At 39.1% G+C, this 18,023-nt stretch overlaps 1 protein-coding gene across 1 annotated transcript in view; it reads right to left on the bottom strand.

Annotated features, from left to right (window-relative positions):
• Window positions 1–18,023, bottom strand: part of HAO1 (hydroxyacid oxidase 1) — a 60,443-nt gene that overhangs the window by 30,651 nt on the left and 11,769 nt on the right. The window contains exon 3 of the mRNA XM_007165237.2: window positions 4,164–4,419. Coding sequence (XP_007165299.1) covers window positions 4,164–4,419 — 256 coding nt within the window. The remainder of the gene's footprint in view (window positions 1–4,163; window positions 4,420–18,023) is intronic.

Genomic DNA, 18,023 nt, shown 5'->3' with positions numbered 1-18,023 from the left:
CGTCTTGTTTTATTGGGTAAATCTCTTATGATTTAGCACATTTTTATTGACTGATTCAACATTACTTATTTAGCACCTACTATGTGCCAGTGTTTTAGTAAAATTGTCAAAAATGCCTGGTCACCTAGGGTTGATATTCTAGCAAGGGAGACAGAAACTAAACAAGGAACATAATAAGTAATTTATGGAGCATGTTAGAATATAAGTGCTATACAAAATAAAGAAAAAAGAAGAGCAGAATAAGAGGAATGCGATCTGGTAGATGCTTAACTTGAAAGATTAAATATGGTAAACATGGCCTCAATGAGAAGATACCTTGTAGAGGAAATTGGCAGATCTGTGCTATTGTAGTTGTTTCCTGTTGCTGCTATAACACACACACACCTAGAGGCTTTAAAGTGACACAAATTTATTATATTACAGTTCTGGAGGTCAGAAGTCCAAAATGTATCTCATTGGACTAAACTCAAGGTGTCGATAGGGCTGTTTTCCTTCCAGAAATCCGTTTCCTTTCCTTGTCTAGCTTCTAGAAACCACCTACAGTCCCTGATTCCCGATGCTATCACTCATATCTCTGCTTCTCGTCATCGCATTTCCTTCTCTGACTCTGACCCTCCTGCTTTGCTCTTATAAGAATGCTTTTCATTACTGTGATAATCCAGAATAATTATCCCATCTTGAGGTCTTTAACTTAATCACACATGCAAAGTCCATTTTGCCATGTAAAGTATTAATAACATATTCACAGGTTCCAGGGATCAAAACATGGACATCTTTGGGAGGTCATTATTCTGTTTAATATTATGTGAATTATACTGTGAATGTTTTCCTAACCAAATAATTTAGAGGCTGTTGGATCATGTACAAAGTCCTCCTTCAAATTCTTTTCTCCCCTCCACCTCCACAACCCAAGATCCCCACACATATTGTGTCTCTATTCTGATCTCTACTGCTTATTTTTTTATTTTTGTTTCCCAACATAAAGACATGTAGAGTCACCCCTGGTGTCAAAATGTAAAGGAAGTGAAGTTAGTCATGCACTGATTTGGGGAAAGAACTTTACGGGCAGAGAGAAGAGTCAATTCTGAGGCTCTAAGGGGCAGGTGTGTTTGGCATGTTGAAAGAACAGTAGGAAAGCCAGAGGTTCTAGGAAGAGTGAATGAAGTTGAGGATGCTGGGCAATGAGATCAGAGAAACAAGGGGGACACTCACTGGCCACTTTTATCCAGAGAGACCAGGGAAGATAGTGAAGTCTGATCTCTTTTTGTGGGCTGTGCTCTGGCTGTTGTGATGAATACATCATTTCAGGGCATAAGGAAGCATGTCCCTGGGCAAATCGTCAAAAGGGTAGGTGTTATGATTTACCTTGATCTTAGTTGATGATTGGAAATTTCTTTTCTTTTAACTGCCTTCGTGCTGCACTGAAGAGCCAAATCTTAACCCGGGGTAAATGAGCCACCTCTGTGGGGCATGGAGATGGATGAAGGTCCCTGCCTCAGAGCCTCAGGAACCAGTCTGGTGAATTGGCTTCAATCCTCTCCTCTGCCGAGAGCAGATGAGAATTTGCTTTACTCCCCCTGAGTTTTGGGGACCTCTGGGCCACTTATAATGCACACATACGTGTGTTTTGCATATGGACCAAGCAGAGATTATCAAACTCCTGAACTCTGGCTGGTCCCAGACGCCAGGAGTCAGGTCCCGCCCCCTCCCCTCCAGGCAGAGGAAGCCGTGAGGGTTGGAAGGAGCCGCCGCTTTACAGACTCATTCTCCTCTGGATTTCCTGCCTCCCTTGCCTGCCAAACCTCATTCTGAACAGCCCGGCTTCACCTTCTATGAGTCAGGTCAGTTGAGGAAAGAAACCTGATTTCATATCAGGCTGTAACAGATGAGCTTTTTGGTAGCATGTGGCCTTCAGCGGAAGCCTGGGCCTCCCATCATGTGCTCTGCCTTCACTGCTGAATGTGGGCCCCAGGGTGCTGCCCCCCCCGAAGCCCAAGGGGACAAACAGGGCCAGTGTACGCACTGGGGGCCAGGGCACCAGCAAGGGGTGTTTCCTGTGTTCCCCGTAGCCTGGATGTGTGGCTCAATATTTGATCATCTTCAGACAGGAGATGTGACAAGCTGGGGAGCCTTGGCCACTCCTGTGCACATCGACAGCTGAAAAGGGTCTTTGTCTCCCAGTCCCTCACGTCATCTGGGCAGGAGCCTGGGAGCAAAAAGGGGGAAAAAGCAAAGCAGCCTTCCCATTCCTGGCTAAATGGCCCTGGCACCCAGGAGCAAGAGATACCGGCCAGAATTAACACGTGTCATCCCCCATCTAAGCAGATACCACTCTGAAACACTTTTTTGTTATCCAGAGCAAGAAACTGTTTCCTAAGCTTAAAGAAAACCTACTGTATTATTTATTGTTGTTGTTGCTAGTAGAAGTGGTAAGAGGAGGAGGAAAAGGAATAGTAAATTCCTTTCTAAATGGCCAAAGCGAAACAATGAGGAACACTTCCTGTCAGAAGCCTAAATACTGGGAAACTAATGATTTTAGAAAGTCTAAAAATGAAGGCAACCAAAATAGAGATATAATGTGATACAGATTTCATATTAAGGAAATTTGAAACCATCTACTTTCTGACGAATTTGGCAAGAAGTAGGAATATGTCAGGGACGTTTGTTTTTGTTTTTGTTCTCTTAGAAAGACAGGATGTTTGGGCAACTCAGTGTCTGAGATGCGTGGAGCGGGGTGATTGACAGCTGCCGGGTGAGCACTTTGTCACTGGGCCATTGACGGTATCCCATACAGAAATAATATCTTAAACCTACCTGGCAGTGTCACAGAGATAACATCACACAGCTCATTTACATATGGTTTAACAGCAAGATTTTATGCACAGTAGCTTATACTTAAATAAGTATACACACAGCAGAGCTATATGACAGTTATGTGACACTTACATAAGACTATGGACTTATGTGATGGATGAGAGACATCCCATTCTCTAATACATATGGAATTCCTGGCTTCCAACAATTTTATTGTCCTTATGTGGAATGCTGATTTGATTTTGAATCTTTTAGATTTTGGATCTTTTAAAAGGATTAACTTTATATGTAGACAAAATAAGCAACAGCCCGTGTGAAGTGAGGTCTAGGATTCCAAAGAAGGCATCCCTCATTTCCTGTACTCTGATGGATGCTTTGAAATCCCATCATCAAAACATCCTCCATTAAAACTAAGATTTGGGTTCCTGGTCAAATAGTTTTAGCCCTATGAAAAACATAAGGGCAGATTTTGGTGGGAACTGAGGGAAGGTAGAAATGAAGGGGAGGGGAGATCTGTAGCTTAAGGAGGTTGGTGGTCTTTCTCAGTAAACTCCATTGAGTTTCTAGTTTTAACTCAAGATGATTCTAATCTTTTACAGGGAAAAGGACAACAATTCCCTGCTGATGGATGGGCTCACAGTTTAGTTTTAGATTACTAGATACATTGTTTTTACTAAGATGAATGAATGAGTAAATGGATGAAAGAATGAATGAATCAGTGAATAAGTTAATGAATCTTGATCCATGGGTGAACCACAGCAAAAGAGGAATATTGCTGAAAGAAGTAGTAGATGAAGGAGCAAATGTGTGGCTTCTTTCGTCTCCATTCTTTTAGCTTTCTTCAATCTTCCTTGCCAGAGTTGTTCCAAATACAATAAAAATAAAATTAAAAGGGGGCTTTTTTATTTCAGCAGACAAAAAAATAGGGTATTAGGATCACAATAACAAGCTGTTGTTTAGGTTAAATTAAATATCTTCTGTCTATATGGCAATCATCTTACTCAAATCCCTTAATGCACTCTGAGACATAATTTTTTTTGACTTTTACAAGTATATGGCAATTCCTATCTCTGTTTTTATAGCTCAAGTACGTGACACCCATATAAGGGGTGTGATTTGCTGAGGATTATGTGGATATATGACAATGGCACCATCTCTAGAACCCAGACCTTATCATCCCTAGACAAGATCCCAGTCAGTCATACTTTGGGACCAACATTTTGTGAAGATCTAATTCCCCAGGGCACCCATGTAGAAACTGGAGAAAGTCTTTGGAGCTGGATCATGACAAGAGCAAAGAGAATTAGAAAACCAGCTCAGGGACCCAGTGATCAGAGACCCATGGTTACCTGAGTTGGGGTGGCAGTTTGAACCTGTTATGCACATCATCGAAGCGGTTGCCCAGGTAAGGTGTGTCCACCGTCACAAATATGGCCTTGTAGCCCATCCACTCAGCCCGCCGCACCAGCTGCTTGGTAACCTCACGGTCCTTGTAGATGTACAGCTGCAGCCAGCGAAGTGCCTCAGGACCAGCTTCTGCCACTTCTTCAATTGAGGAGGTGGCCCAGGAGCTCAGCATCATGCCCGTTCCCAGTGACCTGCAAGCTTAGGAAGAAAGGAGAAGATCAAGGTCAGTCTGGCATTTTACCTACTTCAAAGTCTTCAAGTTGTGGTTCCAGGGGTAAAGCCATCTACAAGGGTAATTTGGAAATAAGAAGTTAAGTCTTTAAAAGTAAGAAATATGCATTCTTTTCCACACTCTGTGAACTGATCTTGAAGACAAAAATGACTCAAATAGCCAAAGATGTGCTATGTATTAGGATAAAAAAATTGGGAGCAACTTGAATCTCCAACTTTAGGGGATTAGATAACCTATAGTTCATAAATAAAATGAAATATATACACCCATGAAAAGTAATATTTTTGTGATGGTTAATTTTATGTGTCAGCTTGGCTAAGCAATCGTTCCCAGATATTTGCTCAAATATGTCCAGATGTTGCTGTGAAGATATTTTTTTAAAGGTGGTTAGCTTTTAAATCAGTGGACTTTAAGTAAAGCAGATTACTCTCCATAATGTGAATGGGCCTCATCTAATAAGTTGAAGGCCTTAAGAAAAAGACTGACTGTTCTTGAGGAAGAGGGAATTCTGTCAGCAGACTGTCTCCAGACTCAACACCAGCTCAGCTCTTTCTGGGGTCTCTAATGTGCCAGCCATAGATTTTGGACTTACCAGTCTATACAATTGTATGAGCCAATTCCTTAAATCAATCTCTCTCTCTCACAATCCCTCTTTCATTTCACCCCTCTTCTTTTTCTGACTATGACAGTAACAAAAGAATGACATTGACAGACATAGACAGTTTTTCAAGGTATATTAAGAAAGCAGGGAATTCCCTGGCAGTCCAGTGGTTAGTACTCTGTGCTCTCACTGCTGGGGCCCGGGTTCAGTCCCTGGTTGGGGAACTAAGATCCACATGGCACAGCCAAAAAAAAAAAAAAAAAGAAAACAGAAGAAGAAGAAAGAAAGAAAGAAAAAGAAAGCAAAAAGTCTCCAAAATAGCATATATAACATGATTTGTACAAATCTGATTATTGGTGTATGAACCTAAACAACTAATTGTTAATGATAGGTGGGAGAGTTTAATTTTTCTTCCTTTTTAACTTTTTAAATTTTATCTTTTAAGATTTTGTTAAAGGTGCATCTACCATTTACGTTGTCTTTTAAAATTTTAAACAATTCATATGTTAGACATTTCAAACAGACATCAGTTATCTCACAATCTTTTAAAGATATCAAAAAATGAGCAAATAAATGAAAAATTAGATAAAATCATGTAACTTATTGTCTTAGAGAACTTGAAAGAACATGGGTGATAGGCTTTTTTCCAAAAAAAGGTAGTCAAATTGGGGTCAGCTTTAGTGCAGGAGAAACTGATAAAATGTTTGTATGCCAAATGCCAAACATGCCAAGAGATAAATAATAAATATATAAAACTGACTGTGTGACCCTGGGTCATTCGACCTACCTGTGTCCCTGCCATATATCAAATGTGAGTAAAAGTCATCCAAGTGACACTTACAGGGTGATGATAAGAATCAAGTGACATGCTGTTTACAAAGCTACTCTGAGAGGTTAAAATGCTTTCATGCTTCTCGAACTTTAGCAGGCAACCAAATTCCCTGGAGTATTTGTGAAAACACAGGTTGTGAAAAACACCCCCAGAGTTTCGGATTCAGTCGTTCTGAGATGGGGCCCAAGAACTTGCCTTTCTAACCAGCTTCCAGGTGGTACTGATGCTGCCGGTCCCTGGACCACACTTTCACATTTAAATAGCATTGTCATTTGATAGTAAAACTCTAAGTTCACCTGGTAATAAAGTGGGTTTTGTTTTTGATAAATGCTACTTTTCCTATGTCATTGAAGGTGTTTTTCATCCTTATTTTTCAGGTCACAGGTCAGATCAAGAAGACTTCAGCTGGAGATTATATGATCTATGGGTAACTAATCCATTTCCTCCAAGTGTTCCTTTGAGACTTTCTCTCTTAAGGACTCATGATTTGCAAAATATTGTCCAAAAAAACCACATTTTAAGTAAGTAATAATAAGTAGTAATATGTATGAACATCCTGAACCATAGTGTTATTTTCATTGAGTTGTAAATATGGAAAATAGCTCTAGGTCATCCAGTGCTGTTTGGAACAAACACCAGAGGACACTGATTGCTGGGATCAGAATCTCCTAACCATCAATTTACCACAAAGAAAATGTGTCCTGAAGAGGATGTGGCCTAAGTAAGGTCACAGAGAGATGGGCAGCTGAGTGGAACAAGAAGCCAGCATGTCTGACCACTCCCGCAGGGCAATGATTTTCCTAGAATTCCCAGATGCCCAGAAGACTTCCCTGGTATCAAATATGGATAAATGTACTCTCCCAATCCTTCAGGACCATGACACCCGAGGAACACCCACAGTTTTCCATATGCCTGAGGGACAATACCATGGCCAGAGTTCTGTGAAAGCATGGACATTTGGAAACCAGTGGGTAAGGCCTGCCATTGGTTTCCAGGTACAGACTGTGGCTGCACAAAGTGGTCCAGCTAAGAGGACTAGCAAATGATAAGGCACCTTTTTGTAGTTTATGCAAAAGCGTCATGCAGGCAACAGCAGCTCCACTAATAAGGATCAAAAATCCTCAAACAGATCTCCTTGAATTCATAAGAAATATCTACAGACATTCCACACAGATTGTTAAAATGCTACAAACCAATGCACCAATAATATTTACTTTATTTAAACTATCAAACTAGCAGGAGGCTTCAGCCTTAACAAGCATTTTGCCCACTTCCCTTGGGTAAGCATGTCTGGAGTAAGGTAAGGCCAGTCCGTGCCATCTGGTTCCTGCGTCTTCTGGCTTTGATACTAATGGTTCCTGATGTTATTGGTGCTTGAGGTTCATTTTCCAAGATTAAGTCATACAGGACTGAAATTTTGAATCAAGGTCCCCCCAAATTCTAAGTTACCATTGTTTCCAGGTATAGGCATTCAATAAATATTTGGTAAATTAACAGGTTTACTCCAAGACAGTCTCCTGGATGCAGGGGGAATACCAGAGTCTGTGTTGACATATGATGAGTTGAGGCTAAGATGTTACTCCCAAGAGAGAACAGGAGCAAAACTGAGATGGCTCCATGTTTCTTGGAACATATATTACCAATGTGCTATGATCCCCATTAGCTTGTGATTATTTGCTGTGATAAGGAAAAACATTACTCCAAATAGCCAAAGCAATCCTGAGAAAGAAAAACAGAGCTGGAGGAATCAGGCTCCCTGACTTCAGACCATACTACAAAGCTACAGTAATCAAGACATTATGGTACTGGCACAAAAACAGAAATATAGATCAATGGAACAGGATAGAAAGCTCAGAGATAAACCCATGCACATATGGTTACCTTATCTTTGACAAAGGAGGCAAGAATATACAATGGAGAAAAGACAGCCTCTTCAATAAGTGGTGCTGGGAAAACTGGACAGCTACATGTAAAAAACTGAAATTAGAACACTTCTTAACACCATAAACAAAAATAAACTCAAAATGGATTAAAGACCTAAATGTAAGGTCAGACACTATAAAACTCTTAGAGGAAAACATAGGCAGAACACTCTATGACATACATCACAGCAAGATCCTTTTTGACCCACCTCTAAGAGAAATAGAAATAAAAACAAAAATAAACAAAAGGGACCTAATGAAACTTAAAAGCTTTTGCACAGCAAAGGAAACCATAAACAAGACAACCCTCAGAATGGGAGAAAATATTTGCAAATGAAGCAACTGACAAAGGATTAATCTCCAAAATTTACAAGCAGCTCATGCAGCTCAATATCAAAAAAACAAACCCAAACCAAAAATGGGCAGAAGACCTAAATAGACATTTCTCCAAATAAGATATACAGATTGCCAACAAATACATGAAAAGATGCTCAACATCACTAATCATTAGACAAATGCAAATCAAAACTACAATGAGGTATCACCTCACACCAGTCTGAATGGCTATCATCAAAAAATCTACAAACAATAAATGCTGGAGAGGGTGTGGAGAAAAGGGAACCCTCTTGCACTGTTGGTGGGAATGTAAATTGTTTCAGCCACTATGGAGAACAGTATGGAGATTCCTTAAAAAACTAAAAATGGAACTACCATACGACCCAGCAATCCCACTACTGGGCATATACCCTGAGAAAACCATAATTCAAAAAGAGTCATGTACCACAATATTCATTGCAGCACTATTTACAATAGCCAGGACATGGAAGCAACCTAAGTGTCCATCAACAGATGAATGGTTAAAGAAGATGTGGCACATATATACAATGGAATATTGCTCGGCCATAAAAGGAAATGAAATTGAGTTATTTGTAGTGAGGTGGATGGACCTAGAGTCTGTCATACAGAGTGAAGTCAGAAAGAGAAAAACAAATACCGTATGCTAACACATATATATGGAATCTAAAAAAATAAAGGTTCTGAAGAACCTAAGGGCAGGATAGGAGTAAAGATGCAGATGAAGAGAATGGACTTGAGGACATGGGGAGGGAGAAAGGTAAGCTGGGATGAAGTGAGAGAGTGACATGGACATATATACACTACCAAAAGGTAAAACAGATAGCTAGTGGGAAGAAGCTGCATAGCACAGAGACATCAGCTCGGTGCTTTGTGACCACCTATAGGGGTGGGATAGGGAGGGTGGGAGGGAGATGCCAGAGGGAGGGGATATGGGGATATATGTATACATATAGCTGATTCACTTTGTTATACAGCAGAAACTAACACAACATTGTAAAGCAACTATACTCCAATAAACATGTTTAAAAAAAGAAAAAAACATTGATGAATTACATCCACTGTTTTCAACACAGTTTTATGTTAGAAGGAGATAAGGGAGCCTGGGATTTGCAAGGACCACTCACAGAGACAGTTGAAAATTTTCCTGCCTCCACTAAGGACAGATCTAAAATTACATTGGTACATACCAGCATGACAATTCTGCTTGTTAAAATATTGAAATACTTCCATTCCTGTTTGTAAATAACCATGGCTCCGAAGTAAATGACCCCTCTTCCTGAGTCCCTTCAATGTGACATCTCTCTTTTCTCTCACTAAGGAGTCTCTGGATTCCCCAAACCCCACACACCCACACAGCAATTTAAAGGCTGGTGCCTGGCAGGGCTCGGTACGTCCAGACCACCATTAGAGCACTAGAGAAAAACACCTGAGCATCTCTTGCAATTGGTCAAAGTCTTTGCTCTACTGGTTGCTAAATGTTTCAAATATCACCTTGGCCTCAGAAATAAACATGTGTCCTTCCAGCTCATATTGTTCTTTGGGGGGCAAAAATTACAAGCTTTTGAATTTTGTAAACTACCTAGCATAGTCAGATTTTGTTGAGAAATTCTGATTCGAGTTATCCTAGTCTAGCGTCAAAAGCACAAAATTGTTGAAGTCCATTTTCTCTCCCTATTCATTTTCCACAATGAAACTCTCACCTGCTCTCAAAAGTAGCAACTGTCAGATTTCATTTTACAAAGGGCAGGGGTCAACTTTCATAGACCTCCATTCCCAAAATGTGGTGCAGCAACAGAAAACTCCAATGCATGTCGCCTTTTCCCAACTCCTGGCAAAATGGATATCATTTCTGAGGTGATATTACTGTAAAGGCAAGGCCTGGCTCTTGCCCATGATGATGGTCCCCAGTATTTATCCAAGTCTAAAAATCTTGGCTTTCATAATAGTGAAGGTATCCTAGAAACAACGTACCCAAGAGGCTACACCATTAAGTAAACATTGATCCCATATGAATTTCCTTACTTCCACAAGCTCTTTGTTTCTTTGTTTCATCATCCCTAAGATATATCTTCAAGGATAGACACCTAAACTTTAAATGCTCTAGATATATTGAGACTTTGTTTATATTTGACATTTCTTTTTCTTCTTTATTTAGAGGCAACAGTAATACATTATGCCATTGCTATTAAAAAATGCATATCACTCACTCACACACACACACACACACACACACCACTAAAAGAGACACTAGTAAGGTTTTGGACCTTGAAACATCAAAGATAAACCCTATAAATGACCTATGTGATAACATCTATCTCTCAGAAAGACAAGATACAATGTATTGAGAGTCAGAAGGCCTGGGCTACAGTCCCAGCCTTGCCAACCATGAGGCACATTTCATCTGCAAAGTTTGTCTAATCACAGCTGCTGCCCTGCCCATTTCATAGTATTGTCAGATGGTCCACTGAGACAATGTTTGTGGATGTTTTCTGGAAAACTCTAAAGCTAAACAATTGTAAAGGGTTAAGCGAGAGAATGCCTAATACTATTTGGGAAAAGAAGTTCTAGATAGCTTTTTAAATTTTCAGAATTTTGCTGAGGACCTGGATTTCTCCTCATTATTCACAATCTTCTCAACACACAGCTTTCCTCTGCAATGGTTTTGATGCGTAAGGCACCCATTTCTCCTTGCAAATATACAGTCAAATTCTCACTACCCGAAGCAAGAAAGCACTTAAGGGAGAGAGGAGACTTCTCCAGGCCAAGGAATTCTGGGCTAGGGCTGATAATGTCTATTAATACATTCCGAGGGTGTACATCTTTTTGGAAAGTCAGGGACAAAACAAAAGCAAATAATCTAGGAGGTGTAACAAAAACATGCATTTCCCCACTCCTCATGCCTACCCTTTATTTGCCTACAGATTTCCATGGAGAGAAGTGTGTAGTAAATCTATGCAGCTGTCAGCTTTTGCTAAGTCCAGCCATCAAGCAGTAATACCTAGAAGCAATGGTTTCAAATTCTCCCTACACTTTTTGGTTTCTCTCCTCTTTTATTTGCAATACAACTGCAAGTATAATGATATGGAAATAATGAGATCAGTATCATTGTTTATCATCAGCTATAATCCCTCCCCCAACCCCAAAGTGAGCTATGGGCTAGTGGAAAATGTTGGTGCATTGTGTTTAACAGAATAAAAGTTATCCTCAGACCTGTCCAAATGAAATTTCTTATTAGAATTAAATTACATGCCCTAGGCTGGGGAAATGCTTCAGGGTTTGCAATAATCTGGCATAAGATCAAGTTAATTCTTCCTCCCCAGACCACCATTCAATAGAAATAACTCAGTTTCCTACACTATGAAACCTGTAATCAACTACCAAGGTTTACATCACTTCATATTAGATATGAATGCAGCCACCCCTGGGGTTGATGCAAATGCTAAACTCCGATGTTTAGCAATTTGGCTGGGCTAGAACAGGTAAATAGCTTTGCAAAGCAGCATGAACTGGCAAAATACTCCCTGTGGCTAAGGAATGCAATTGTATTTCTAAATTTTGCCAGGGTTTCATTTTACATCAAGCCTAATGACAACATTTACTTCTAATCCAGGTAATCTGGATGTGAAGCAGAGAAGACAGGAAACCTATTTGGCCTTAAATTTTAGGGGATGCTAAGTCTGCCTGTCCCAGTTCTTTAGTTGAAAACTGCTTTGTACACGTCTCTCTTGTGTATCTGAGAGTCTGCTTCGCAGTTCCTGCTCATTGCAGGCAGTCATCACGAAATCAGCAGGCTCTCAGAAGATCTTAGAGGATCTTCGGATGGAAATGGTATTCATGCTACACCCAAAACTGTTTCATCTTTGAGGATTTAAGTTATGCCTTTGGCTGGGAACCACCAGAAATTTTCATTCCAAGTCTTTGTCCAGTGCTTCTCAAGCTTCTACATGCATAGGAATCACATGGGGATGTTGATAAAATTCAGATTCTGACCCAGTAGGTCTGGGATAGGACTTAGGTTCTATATTTCTAACAAGCTCCCGAGTGATGCTGATGCCTGTTTCATGGACGATACTTTAAGAAGAATGAAGTAGATATCTTCTTTCACAAGGACTCATGCAAGTTAATTGGATATATCTGATGGCCTGAGTAGTGATAGGACCTTATAGGAAACAGGAGGGAGAAACTGACCAGTGGTGTTAGCGGGGGTAGCAGCTGGCTTCTGTCTTGTCAGTTGCCAGCCACATACTGCTGAATCTTTCTTCTCCATTGTTGTCCCTCTGGAGAGGGGCACAGGTACCTTTGCAACATTTTCTTATGCATTCATATTTTGCTAGATTTAAAGTCAAGGAACTAAATTGCATTACAGTAACAACCTCTCAGCACACTTAACCATTATCAGACATATTTTATAACCTTGCTTATCCAGGATTTGCCTAGCTTCCTAGATTTCAAATTCAAGGCAAAAATAAGCAACAGAATAAAAATAAAATGACAGAAGATGAGGAAGAAGAAGGAGCTGTTTCTCAAAGTTAAGAATGCACAATTTACCAGTATAAAATAGCTTCCAAATGTTTACTGTCAGGACCAACAACCTTACACATATAAATAAGCTGCTGAATCATCAAATAAAACTAAAGTTCATCATGCTAGGCTTGACAAGGAAGAGAATTATAATACATTTGAGAATGATGTTTATTCACTACCACAAAAAAAAAAAACAACAACAGAGAAAATGTAAACTATTAGTTATCAATGGGAGTCAATGTCTGTTATTTGGAACATTAATTCACGTGGGATAAATCATATACTCAGATTAGAGCAGAGTAACTAAGCAATGTGCTACTTTGGGTACAAATTATTTCTTTGAAAATAACTCTCCTATATGGGAAAAGTGAGTTAAGCTTCCAAAATTACGTATTTAAAGGAAAGGGGGTAATATGATGAAAGGGCCCAAATGGGTTTTTTTAGGTGCATTTGATTAAAAAGCTCGTGCTGAAAATTTTGTTGAGAAAATGCATTTTGTCCTCTGCACAGGAAGTCATTATGTAATGGGGAAAATATGCAATGACAAAGTACCAAGCAGTTGTGTGGTTCTAAACACAGGGTCTGACACACTGAAGTGTTCTCATACTACCAGTGTACCCTACCAGCCAATGAGTGGGTCAGCCTTTCTTTGCACAGGAACTATTATTACACAGGTTTGTTAAAGACACAATTAACATTATTGTCTTAATGTCTAAAGTTATCATTGAGATTACCCAGAACAAGAATGTTCTGAAGTCAGTCATCTAAGGGAAAAACAAAACTTCTACTATAATTATGAGTGAAATACTTAGAAGTGGTCACACAAATGTTCATGTACAATTTAGAAAATTTAACCAATTTAAATACTGCCCCAAAAGGCCAAGAAACCAGTGTTTTCATGATGGTTCATTGTCTGAATTTGGAACAGTAATCTTGAGCAGTCATAATGTCACTACACCTCAAGAACTCTTTTTCATTGTATGGAAATATTTTCAAGGAACAGTTAGCCCAATGACATCTTAGCCCTCCCTTCCTTGCTCCTACTTTATCTCTGGGGCAGAATTCTGCAATAGACAAAAACATTAGCTTTACTATAATGATTCCCAGGTTATTATTCTGTCATTTTATTGAGTCATCAGGTCCTGTCATAACTGGCTGATGGCATGGAGATGACACCACAGTGAGATGCCTTTTAGCGATGGTTTCAAGGAGTATCAGGTTTGCACGTGGTGACTTCAATCAACCTCTCTCAATTTAACAACCTCAGTATTGGAATATATATGTCAGCCTCTGACTTTTCACTGTCACATCTTTAATGTCATCAGGCACACTAATAATTTGAGAAGAAGCAATCTTATGCTCTCGAGAAAGCTGATCAATAGTTGAAATTCTGGTGCAAAATACTAGAAATTATTTCACTTGATGTTGGTCTTTAAGATAGCTGGAGTCTAATTTTTTAATAGCTGTTTTGGATTAATGAAGTTTGTCTCGTTGCAAAGTGATTTCAACACTGAATCTATCACTTTTTGAAAAATTTTATATATGAATTATACATTTATATATATGCATATATAAGATGTCCATAATCATTAATATATATTATATGTATATATGCATGTGTCTGTAGATGTAACATGAGTGAGTGTATGTACAGAAAGAGCCTGTCCACTGACTTTTGATTATTGAAAAAGAAGGTCCAGAACACAAAATTGAGATAAAGGAGTTTGAAAATAAAAGCAAGAAAAGGTATGAATTGATTTTTTTTACTACAATGATGTAAAGAGATATTCCCTTCCAAATGTTTAACTAATGTAATTTGGACAAAGTTTTAGTGAGCTATCCTTTCTCCTTTATTCCTCCGTACTTTTGTTTCTTCTCAGTAAAAGTGATAAAATAATGGATGAAGACAAATAACTGGGTCAAACTCTGGAGTGAAACAGATCAACAAACCTCATCTTAACCACTGACCAACACTAGACATTGACCAAAGGTGTCCTTCTCCTCCACTGTCAACTGAGGAGAATGATAAATAATAATGACCTCACAGGTCTATTGCGAGGATTAATAATAGGGATGTAAAGTCCAAGCACCTGGTGCATAAAAAGCACTCACCTCAGAAAGAGTAAAATTTCATTTAAAGCAAATCTGGTGCTTTTCCTGGATTTAGATAAAATTAAGAATAATGGTGATATTTTCCTTGTAGGTATGCTGAAATGTATATCTACTTGATCACCTAGTACAACACATAAATATATCAATAAAGCTTTCAACAATACGTCGTTTGAGTCTGGAGCAAAGGAAATGACAATTTTTCCTGCTGAATGGTCTTTCACTCAGTGTTAAGGTTGATCACTTAATCTCGGAAAATCCAGAAAATTCAACAGCTAAAGCTCTTGCCTACACCCTAATTCAGTTCTTTGGGGTCTTTGTGTTACTCTGCAATCTGTTCCACCTGCACCTTAATAGGTGGCCAAGTCATAGCTGAGTCCCAAAACTTCACTTTGGAATGTTCTGGCTTTTTAGACTCAAGAAGAAAGTGTTTAGATTTAATGGTTTTATGACCCATCAAATCCTGTGTGGTAGCCTCTAATTGCATCCAGGGGCAGGAATTTCTTTTTTAAATCTTTTTTTTTTTTTTTTTGACAGTTTAATAAGAATTTACTAATATGCCGAGCATTCCTGGAATGCATTAGGTGGGTTTTAATCTTTCTCTATTTGAGGTCCCAGCACTCCCTCATGTGGCATTTGTCCACATAACAAGTCAGAAGCAAAAGGATAAGTAAATATTTAATCTCTTTTTTTCTCTTTCTTTTTGATGTCCCATGATTAAATGGAGCAAAAGAGCTAATGTGTACCTCCACGGAGAACAAAATAAAATTTTATTACAGCTACTGGGCATAAAACCAGAGAGATTTTCACCATAATGTCCTAAAAGCCTCAATGCTATAGTAAGCATTTTGTTAATTGGTTCTCTGAGAAATCAGAAATGTTCTACTTATTTTGCAAGATGGAAATTTAACCTAATGAGACCACCTCCCTTATGTGCTACTAGCATTTATGTTTATTATTGCTATTTTCTTCAATATGTTAAATATTTTGGAGAAATGATTCTGTATTCATCCCTGAGGCTTATGTGAAGGATAAAACTTAAAAAATCAAAAAACAATCTAGTAGAGTTTCAAACGATATGCCATTATAAGTAGAGGCATTTATATGACTGCTTAAATATTATAATAATGGTCAATTATTAAAATGTTGACTAAATCATCCACTGCAATAAATCTCTTATTCATAAAACAATGCATAGCAAACTGCTCTCCACTGAGTGTTTTCTGGTTATTTTCCTTCCATCTTAAGAGAGTTTTAATTTTCATTTGTTTAAAATTCAAGCCCCTTTATTTATGCTCTTGAATTTTGCACAAGGCTCTTATTTCCTAATAAGTTTCATATTCTGTGGCTTATTCCATAGTCTCAAAACTAAAAGGATAAAACTGTAAAAACATAGAACATTTATAGTAAATATTCCAAGACTATAGCATACAGCTTGCCTTAGGGGTCTTGCTGCAGTTAATGACATTTGGAAATATCAGTAACTGACCAGGGTATTATAGACAGCATTGTGTAAGTGATTAATAACCTTGAGCAAGGTATTTAATCTCTCCAAGCCTCAGTTTCCACATTCACAGGAGTCAGAGAAAGATCTTCAGGGCTTTGGGCTCACACATTTTAAGACAGTGGTCAGGGATAGCTGAGTTAATAAATTCAAATTGCCTGGCACACATTAATTGCTAAATAAATGTTCGCTATCATCATTTTCCACAAGACTTTGAAGTATCACTTTTAAAATTTATGTAAGCATTTATTAAACACCTATTTGTCTTCAGCAAGATCTAGAGATCAGTAATTATCTGATCGTTCTCTTCTATCCCAAGAATGCAGTTTTGAGAAATGAAAATCCAATGTAGGCGGATGCTCACGCCACAGTCTATATCCTCCAGGGCTGGCATAGAGTAGAAAGTAAGGGAGAGAGGGGGGATTTCAGAAATGTCAAGAGGGGCAGGTCTTGACTTTGGTCCCTTTTTTTGTATTTGATGACATCTTAAAAGGGCACAAAACAATTTATTTATATGCTGAAAAAAATTGTAAAGATCATCTACTCCTGTTGGGAGTTTTATGTTTTGGTGTATTCTCTTTGTTTTGGTCTTAGCAGCAGAACTTTTTCTTTAAAGCGCTGTTCTTTTCAGTCCCAACAAGCAACACAAGTAGCTGCGTGCTCAGTGACACACTTAACTTCTTTGAGATCCTTGGAAACAACTCCAGCCTCCTTGGGACACCGGAAGTGAACCACTGATCTCATGTAAGCAGCTCACTTTATCAGTGAGGAAACATAATCCTAGAGAGTGAAAGTAGTTAGTGGTGAATTTCCACATAAATCAGATGCCCCAGCTGGACAGCCCAGGGGACAGTTGTAGCCCACAAAAGTATTTGCCTTGGCCCACACATTGTTGCTCCAAACAGTGTTTTAAAGAATTTTGATTTATTTGCCAACATTTAAAAACCAGGACATTGCACATAAAAATCAAGATTTCTGGCTTCTCTTAAAATTTTTGAGGATTTGGCAACCACCCCTCATCCTCACTCCCATGGGGCATCAGTTAGCTAGTGCCAAGGTGTGGCTGCCCTCCTTCAATGGAACCTGCAATCTAGGTTTGGTACCCTCTCCACCACTGAGCCTGCATTATTGTTTTCTTAACTTCATCCCTCCTTGGACATTTACATTACCAGCCTGGCCCTTAAAGGCATTTTTTGAGGTTCCTGTATAAAGCTTAAAACAAAAACATCTTTAACAAAGTAAAAAGTGCAATTTTTTACTCCCACTAAGGTATTATAAACGGAGTATACTTTTCTGAAAGTGAGGGGTTTTTTTGTTTTGTTTTTTGTTTTTAAATGGAATGAGTTGTTTTGTTTTGTTTTGTTTTGTTTTAATTTTATTTATTTATTTATTTATGGCTGTGTTGGGTCTTCGTTTCCGTGCGAGGGCTTTCTCTAGTTGCGGCAAGTGGGGGCCACTCTTCATCGCGGTGCGCAGGCCTCTCACTATCGAGGCCTCTCTTGTTGCGGAGCACAGGCTCCAGACGCGCAGGCTCAGTAATTGTGGCTCACGGGCATAGTCGCTCCGCGGCATGTGGGATCTTCCCAGACCAGGGCTGGAACCCGTGTCCCCTGCTTTGGCAGGCAGATTCTCAACCACTGCGCGAGCATGAAAGTGAGTTTTTAATGTATGGGAGAGAAATACTTTAGGGACTTGGAATCTCAGGGGCAAATAAAAATTGA

The sequence above is a fragment of the Balaenoptera acutorostrata genome, chromosome 15 (genome assembly GCF_949987535.1).
Source record: "Balaenoptera acutorostrata chromosome 15, mBalAcu1.1, whole genome shotgun sequence".
NCBI classification, from domain to species: domain Eukaryota; kingdom Metazoa; phylum Chordata; class Mammalia; order Artiodactyla; family Balaenopteridae; genus Balaenoptera; species Balaenoptera acutorostrata.
This window is presented reverse-complemented; position numbering and strand designations above follow the sequence as displayed.